The 9,136-nt window shown below is 23.4% G+C and overlaps 1 protein-coding gene across 3 annotated transcripts in view; it reads right to left on the bottom strand.

The window, feature by feature from the left end:
* LOC117180088 (putative glutamate synthase [NADPH]) overlaps positions 1-9,136 on the bottom strand; it is a 276,810-nt gene that overhangs the window by 160,618 nt on the left and 107,056 nt on the right. For all 3 annotated transcript variants that reach the window (XM_033372403.1, XM_033372402.1, XM_033372406.1), the window contains exons 6-8: positions 5,307-5,450; positions 5,145-5,233; positions 816-1,020 (exon numbers count right to left, since the gene is read on the bottom strand). In XM_033372403.1, coding sequence (XP_033228294.1) covers positions 816-1,020; positions 5,145-5,233; positions 5,307-5,450 — 438 coding nt within the window. The remainder of the gene's footprint in view (positions 1-815; positions 1,021-5,144; positions 5,234-5,306; positions 5,451-9,136) is intronic.

Genomic DNA, 9,136 nt, shown 5'->3' with positions numbered 1-9,136 from the left:
TATTTTGTTGAGAATTCATCTTTTTGGTTAAAAATGCATCTGTCTAGTTAAAAATAAATCTGTTTCGGTTTCAAAAAACCCTTTTTTTAAATTTACAATTTCGTATTGAAAATTCAACTATTTTGTAAAAAAATTCATAAATTAGGCTCGAAAATTGAAAAATTTTGTAGAAAATGTAAGTATTTGGTTAAAAATTTTTTAATTTTGGTTTACAAATTCCAAAATTTGATCAATTTTTTTGTCCTAAAATTTCGTTTTGTTTAAAAATTCAACTACTCTTTTAAACATTCATATTTTTTGATAAAAAATCAATTTGTTTGGTATAAAATTCAACTCTTTATTTGAAACATGAACTACTTTCTTAAAACTTTTTTTTTGTTGATTCGTAGGTTTAGTAGAAAATTCCTTTTTTTTTTTTCGTAAAAGAATAAAAAATTTGAAATGAAATTTTATCTATTTTGTTGAAAATTAGTATACTTAGATTAAAAATTCAACTGTACAGTTCAAAATGGATATATTTTCTTGAAAATTTATCTTTTTTCGTAGAAAGTTAATCTTCTGTGTTGAAAATTTACCTTTTTGTTTGAAAATATAACTTTTTAGTTGAAAATTAATCTATTTTCATAGAGCATTCAAATATTTTGTTGGAAACTCGTTCATTTTTGGTTCAATTCAACTATTTTCGATGAAAATTTAAAATCTTTTCTGGAAATAGAGAAATTAGGGGAGAATTGTGAGAAAAATAGTGCCTTCAGGGTCATTTTTCCGAAATAGTATCAACCTAGTGGAATGGGAATTATTTAAAAGACACATACCTCGGGCAAGGAGCGATTTCCTGCCATGCATAAAAATTCCAGTACACAGTCGGCTGAACCAGAATCTGAAAGGCCCGGTTCAACGACTGGGTAAAGCTCTTTCAGCTGGTCTCCAAAAACTGGACTTTTCATCACACCCTCGCGGGCTTTCATGAAATTTACATTTCCACGAAGCGTGTTTATTTCTCCATTGTGGGCGAGTAACCTGCAAAGAAAATTGACATCCTTTAAAATTAAGATTCTTAAAAATCAGATAAATTTTTCATTCGAATATAGAGCCATTAAAAAAATACTTCAGAGGTTTTTTAAATAATTTTTTCACCTACATCTTCTTCATCACAGATAATTTAACAAAGATCATTTCAGACAGATTTTTTTCTTCGATTTAATTTTATAAACGTGATTCTTCATGAAAATAGGAGGACAATAGGAAAATAATTCTTTTACCTAAAATTCGTATATATGTACTATAATTAATTAATTATGCAGAAATTTGATATTCCCGAGAGAAAGATTCAATTATATTATTCAATTTTTTAAACTAAAATGACGAATTTTCATTAAAACACTTGAATTTTTAGGCCAAAAGGACGATTTTTCTACAAAAAAGTTAAATTTTCATCCCAAGAATAAGAATTTTTTACAAAAAAAAAATTTATTTTTAACCAAATAGTTTAGTTTTAAACTTTAAAAACGCTCAGTTTCCAATAAAGAATGGAATAGTTAAATTTAAAGTTGGAAAATATGATTAAAAATCAGAATTTAACATAATGAATTTTTAACCAAAAAAATGGATGCGCAAATAATAAAATATTTAATCAAGAAGATTAATTTTTTACCAAAAAAGACGAGTTTACAATAAAATACAAACAATGCTCACCTAAACGATCAATTTTAAATCAAAAATGGAATACTGAAATTAAAATTAATTTTTACCCAAGTAGTTCAACTTTCGTCCAAGTAGTTTAATTTTCAACCCAAAAAGATGCATTCTCAAGAAGAACTTTAATAATTGATATTTCAAACCAAAAATATAAAATTTCAGTCAAAGGAGATGAATTTAAAAACCAAAACGATGAATTTTCAGTAAAGCAGATTAATTTTCTACAAAAAAATGCAACTTAAAAATATCGATTTTTAACAACAAATTGAAAAGTTACACTATCAGTTAAAAAAATTAATTTGAAACAAGAAAAAAATAGATTTTCAACCAAAGAGACGCATTTTCGACAAAAATGATGAATCTTTAACTGGAATTAATCGTACTAAAAATTTTTTTTAACCAGAAATAAATTTTTTAACTAAAATGATGAATCTTCAACAAAAAAAAAAAGATTTTTTTAACAAAGTGATTGAAACTTTATCCAAGAAGTTCAATTTTCAACAAATAATGTAATAATAGTAGAAAAATATTTTAAATAAAAAATATTTGAATTCTAAAAGAGACGATTTTTCAACTAAAATGACAAATATTCAACTGGAGTAGTTAAATTTTCAGTTAGAAAAATTAATTTTAAAAAACGATTTTTTTATCAGAATATTTTAATCTTAAGACATTAAATTAAATTTTTAACAAATTAGTTCAACTTTCAATCAAGAAGTTGAATTGTCAATGAAAAAGAAAGAATTAAATTTTCAGTTCAGAAAATTAATTTTTAACCACAAAAAAACTCATTTATAACAAAATAGTTCAACTTTAAGACTTAAACCAATAAAATTAATTTTTAGCAAATTTGTTTAACATTTAACCAAGCCGTTCAATTTTCAACGAAAAAAGATGAATTCTCCAAGAAAAATTTTAAAGTTCAATCATCAACTAAAAACGATCAATTTTAAATAAAAAATGTAATATTTAATTTTTCAGACAAAAAAAATTAATTTTAACAGCAAAAAAAAAAAGATTTCTTAACAAAATAGTTAAATCTTCACCTAAAGAGTAGGATAATTTTAACAAAATATAATAGACTTTTTAATGAAAATGAATTGATTTTCAACAAAAAATAGGTAATTAAACTTTTAACGAGAAAAGTGTAATGTGTAATAAAAATAATATTTTGAATGAAAAAAGATTACTTTTCTAGAAAAAAAATGAATTTTTAATCCAAAAAGGATGAAGCTTTAGCAAAAATTATAATAGTTTATATTCTACAATTTTTTTAAACTCAAAAGAGTTAGGTAAATTTAATATCTACCATTTACAAAATGAGACGAATTTTCTACAAAGTAAATAAATGTTCAAACAACTAGTTTAATTTTTAAATAGAAATATCAATTTTCATGAGAAAAAGATAAATTTTCCACACAAAAAATATAACAGTTGAATTTTCCGTTAATAATAATATTAAAGCAAGAAGATTAACTTTCAAAGAGAAAGATAATTTTCTACAAAATATAATAATTTTTTAACAAAATCCGTGAATTTTCAACAAAATAGTTGAATTTTCAATTAAAAAAGAAAATTATCAGCTAAATTCTTAAATTCTAACTAGAAAAAAAAAAAAAACAATTTTCAACCAAAACTGTAACATTCAAATTTTCATATGGAGAATTTTATTTTTAACTTGATGAATTTTCAACTGAAATGATGAATCTTTGACTAGAATAGATAAATTTTATATCTACTATTTACAACAACAAACGAAATTTCTACAAAGTAAATAAATTTTCAAACAACTAGTTTAATTTTTAAATAAAAAATATCAATTTACATGAGAAAAAGATAAATTTAAAAAAAAAATTGTACAATTGAACTTTCCGTTAAAAATAGAATTCCTAATAAAAAAAACTGATTTTCAGAAAAATAGTTAAGTTAATTAAGTTTCTTTACAATGTATCATTTTATTTCACTTTTTTAACTGATTTTTTTTTTAAATTCTGCAATATAAAAAAAATTTCCTAAAATTTTTCAGGAAATATCTCTAAATTTTTCTAACAACCTAGAGAAAATTGTTTGATACGCTCAAAACCTATCCAAAATTTTAAAAAAACTTCTTTTTTACAAAATTGTAAAAAATCTACATTTGTCTCCAAATTTTTGTAATTTTAAAATTAATCTCTTTACAATTTTTTTGAAAATTTCTTAATATTTTTAACGGAAAAAAAATTTTTCCTTAAAATAATTCAGATACTTTTTTGAAAATTTTTTGAAGTACCTTGAAATCTTTTAGAATATTATGCTAAAGATAGTTCTCCAAAATAAAAAAATCATTTAACATTTATGTGGGAAGCAAAAGAATATTTTTTCATTCTCTTGAAACCTTTCGTAATTTTAATTTAGCTGTTTTTTTTTAAATCTTCAGCAATCTACATTTAAAAAAATGACATTTTTCATCAGTTTTAAATTAACTTTGAATTGTAATAGATTTTCTTTTGTAATTTCCTAATTTTGATTTAGTTTCCTTCTAGAATCCCTTTTTCAAAATAAAGAAATAATTTTAAATTTAACCAGGAATCTTAAGACAATTTTATTGTTCTCTTAAAAGCTTTAAAAATTCTTAAAAACCTTTTAATTTTTTGTTTGAAATCATCAAAAATGTACATTTCGTTAAAAAAATTCTGAATCTTCTCAAGATTTCAATTATTTTCAATTATAAAAATTTGAAAAAAGTGTTTCAAAATGTTTCAAATAATTTTTCGATATATTTTAAAATTTGGAAAACTTAAAATTAGCCTTTTAAAATAAAATCTAAATAATTTTGAATTTTCTCAAAATCATATTGCCCGTGTGGCAGGAATATTAAAAAATTAAAAATCGAAAATTCTCAAATTTAAAAAAGTTACTATCAAATTATAAAAATTTACAAAATTTCTCCCACAAAAAGCTTTATTCTATTACATTACAGTCATCGAAAACTGTAAAAAAAATATCTTTTCAGTAAATTATTAGTTAAAAAAACGTAATTTTAAATGAAAATGAAAATTTATTGATAATTCTTTTCTGTAGATTCGATTAGAATAATTAAGATCAATAATTGAAAATCTAAATGCCTTGATAGGCGAGAATAAATCAATGTAAAATGGATAAAATAGCAAGTTTCAATTTATTTTGAAAACTTAGATCTTATCTTCCGATTTCCTGTTTAGAAGAAGACCCTTTAGTTCATGTTTAATTTAAAAACCAGTATAAATCTTAAGCTAAATTTCGTGAAAATAGTTACGCCGACAAGAAAATTTAAAAATGAATTCATACAAAATTAATTAAATTTGTTTAGAATAAATAAAATTAAATAAAAAAATAAACAATAAAGCCCGCGACTTTCGAAAAAGTCAAAAAAAAAAAAAAAGAATATATAGAAAATTGTGAAAACTACTTTGAAAACTTGTACGTACCGGAGTGGATGAGCTCTTTCCCAACTTGGGAAAGTGTTGGTGGAAAACCGTGTGTGTACAAGGGCCAGATATGTCTCGAATTTCGGTGACTATAAAAGAAAAAAAATACTGTCACCGAAAATACAATTAAATATTTTTAAAATACGAAAAAAAAATGCTCACCCTGAAGTCCAGGAAGTAGCCCCATAATTGATCGGCCGTAAATTGTCCTTTGAAGACAATTGTTTTCAGAGAGAGAGAACAGATGTAGTACCTCAAACCTGGTTGCCGTATAGAATGTGTCGACTTTTTTCGCAAGACAAACACCTAAAGACAAAATATGTATTGAACTAGGCATCTAAATCACTTTAAGAAAAATATGATTTTGATCACTATTGGCCAACCCTTCAATCATTTGAAATTGAAAAAAAAATTATCAAACTGTCAGATGAGAGAAATATCTTTGTAATTCGAGAGAAACTCATGCAATTCATTCATTCAAAGGAAATTAAACCAAAGTATCTAGCGTGTTAAAAAAAATGCCAGGAAATATTCAGACATTTCCGAACAAAAATAAATACTTTTTTCTAGGTATCCTTTTTTTACATTAAAAAAAAAAAACACTTTTCACGAAACATAGAATTTGCAGATCTATAGTAAAAAACAAACAAAAAAGTGTCATGCGAAATTTCTCTTTTTATTTACCTTAAAAAGTCACGACGTTACAATTGACAATATTTCAAAGTTTCTCATTTTTTCATCTTTTATCAAAATTTACTGACATTTTGATCCAATATTTTTTTTGCTGTTGTCTGTAGTAAAAGCGAGTTCAATTCCGCATGTAATGACCTTTTTTTTAAATTAAAATTGATTGAAATTGGAGTTACCAAAATTTTAAGATAATTTAATTTTAACTTTCAATAAAATAATTAAATTTTCAACAAAATAATTAAATTTTTAACCAAACTGTTGAAATTTCTATCTACAAAGATGGATTTTCTAAATTAATTTCAAATAAAAAAAGGACGAATTTTTTATACAAATGACAAATTTTTAACAAAATAGTTGAGTTTTAAACAAAATACTTGAATTTTCAACAGAATAGTTGAATTTTTAGCCAAAATACTGGAACATTAAACTATAAAATTTAATTTTCAACAAAAAGTTTCATTTTTTATAAGACAGTTTAATTCTTAAACAAAAAATATAAATTTAAAATTAAAAAGAACGGATTTTTTGTCCAAATAAACAAGTTTTCAAAAAAATAGTTGAGTTTCCAACCAATTATGTTGAGTTTTAAACAAAATAATTTTAATTTTCAACAAAATAGTTGAATTTTTAACAAAAATACTGGTACAAAAATCAATTTTCAACAAATAATATCATTTTTAATAAGACAGTTTAATTCTTAAACAAAAAATATGAATTTTAAATTAAAAAGGACAAAATTTTGTTCAAATATACCAATTTTCAATAAAATAGTTGAGATTTCAAACAATCATGTGGAGTTTTAAACAAAATACTTGAATTTCCAACAAAATAATTGAATTTTCACCAAAAATAATGGAACTTTCCACTAAAAAGTCAATTTTCAACGAAATAATTGAATTTTTTGTAAGACAGTTTTAATCTTAAAAGAATATTAATTTTAAATTAAAAAGGACGGATTTTTTTGCCCAAATAGACAAGTTTTTAACAAAATAGTTCAGTTTTTAACAAAATAGTTGAGTTTTCAACCAATAATGTTGAGTTTTAAATAAAAAATATAAATTTTAAATTAAAGAATCCGGGTTTTTGTCCAAATAGACAATTTTTCAAAAAATGGTTAAATTTTCAACCAATAATGTTGAGTTTCAAACAAAATACTTGAATTCTCAACAAAATAGTTGAATTTTTTAGCAAAAATACTGGAACTTTCCACTAAACGAATCTCAATTTTCAACAAAATTTGCAATTTCAACGAAATAATTGCATTTTTTACTAAAAAGTTTAATTTTTCAGCAAAAAATATACATTTTAAATTAAAAAGGACGGATTTTTGTCCAAATAGACAAACTTTCAAAAAAATAGTTGAGTTTTCAACCAATAATGTTGAGTTTTAAACAAAATACTTAAATTTTCAACAAAATAGTTGAATTTTTAACAAAAATAGTGATACAAAAGTCAATTTTTAACAAATAATTTCATTTTTTATGAGACAGTTTAATTCTTAAACAAAAAATATGAATTTTAAATTAAAAAGGACGGAATTTTGTTAAAATATACCAATTTTCAATAAAATAGTTGGGATTTCAAACAATCATGTGGAGTTTTAAACAAAATACTTGAATTTTCAACAAAATAATTGAATTTTTACCAAAAATACTGGAACTTTCCAGTAAAAAAGTCAATTTTCAACGAAATAATTGAATTTTTTGTAAGACAGTTTAATTCTTAAACAAAAAATATAAATTTTAAATTAAAAAGGACGGATTTTTGTCCAAATAGACAAGCTTTTAACAAAATAGTTGAGTTTTCAACCAATAATGTTGAGTTTTAAACAAAAAATATAAATTTTAAATTAAAAAAGCCGGATTTTTTGTCCAAATAGACAAATTTTCAAAAAAAATGGTTGAATTTTCAACCAATAATGTTGAGTTTTAAACAAAATACTTGCATTTTCAACAAAATAGTTGAATTTTTTGGCAAAAATACTAGAACTTTCAACTAAGCGAATCTCAATTTTCAACAAAAAATTGCAATTTCAACGAAATAATTGCATTTTTTATTAAACAGTTTAATTCTTAAACAAAAAATATGAATTTTAAATTAAAAAGGACGGATTTTTTGTCCAAATAGACCAATCTTCAGCAAAATACTTGAGTTTTCAACCAATGAGGTTGAGTTTTAAACAAAATATTTGAATTTTCAACAAAATAGTTGAATTTTTAGCAATAATACTGGAACTTTTAACTACAAAAGTCAATTAGCAACGAAATAATTGAATTTTTTGTAAGACAGTTAAATTCTTAAACAAAAAATATAAATTTTAAATTAAATAGGACGGATTTTTTTGTTCAAATAGACAAATTTTCAACAAAACTAGAAGCTCTCACGCGCGCGACCCGTTCATTTGCTTGTAATTATTCTATTTGGAAATTAAGTTCAAGAAAATGCCACGATAATCATTTTTACTTTAATAACTTCTATTTCTACACGACTTCGCATGGGTACCATAACCATATACGACGAAAGACCGGGTTGTTTACTCGAATTTTGAAAACCCGACTAAACTCGGGAGATGGTTTTCTGCAGTTTTCCTCTCATTTGACCAAATGTTTAGGCAAATGCGAGTACTTCGGGCAAACTCGTATGTAGTTGCATTGTAACTAAACCTTAGTAAAAAACTGACCTTATTCGTTAGAAAATAGCAAAACTCTAAACGTTTTATGAAACTTCTTTCATTAATTAATAATTAATAATTAATAATTCTGGTAAATTTTACAAATAACCTAGAAAAGAGGCATCACAAAGACAATCTTAGTTAACTTCGTAAACAAATTTGAATAAAACCCAACTCGCAATATGATTCTGAAAATTGTTTGAATGATTAATAATTATTATAAATTTACAAAGTAACGTGGAAAAGGATCATCGAAAGACATTCTTAGTTCATTCCGTAAACAAATTACGCCTCTTCCTTGAAGAATAGCCAAGCTATAATTATGTTGATAAACATTTTTTTAATAATTAATAGCTGTAGATTTTCAAAGCATCAGAGAAAAAAAATCATCGGAAAGATATTCTTAGTTAATTATGGTAATAAATGAAGCCTACTCGTAGAAAGAAAAGCAAACTCTTAATTTTTCAATTGAAATTCTTTCGATAATTAACAGTTATTGTAAATTTAAAAAGCAACATAGAAAAGAGTCATCTAATGGATATTCCTAGTTGATTTCGAAAACAAATTAACTCGTAGGATAAACGTCAAACTCTTAATTTTCTAATTAAAATTGTTTAAATAACTAACATAT

Source organism: Belonocnema kinseyi, chromosome 9 (assembly GCF_010883055.1).
Source record: "Belonocnema kinseyi isolate 2016_QV_RU_SX_M_011 chromosome 9, B_treatae_v1, whole genome shotgun sequence".
Lineage (NCBI taxonomy): Eukaryota > Metazoa > Arthropoda > Insecta > Hymenoptera > Cynipidae > Belonocnema > Belonocnema kinseyi.
Note: the sequence above shows the minus strand (reverse complement) of the source record. Positions and strands in the feature narration are given on the sequence as shown.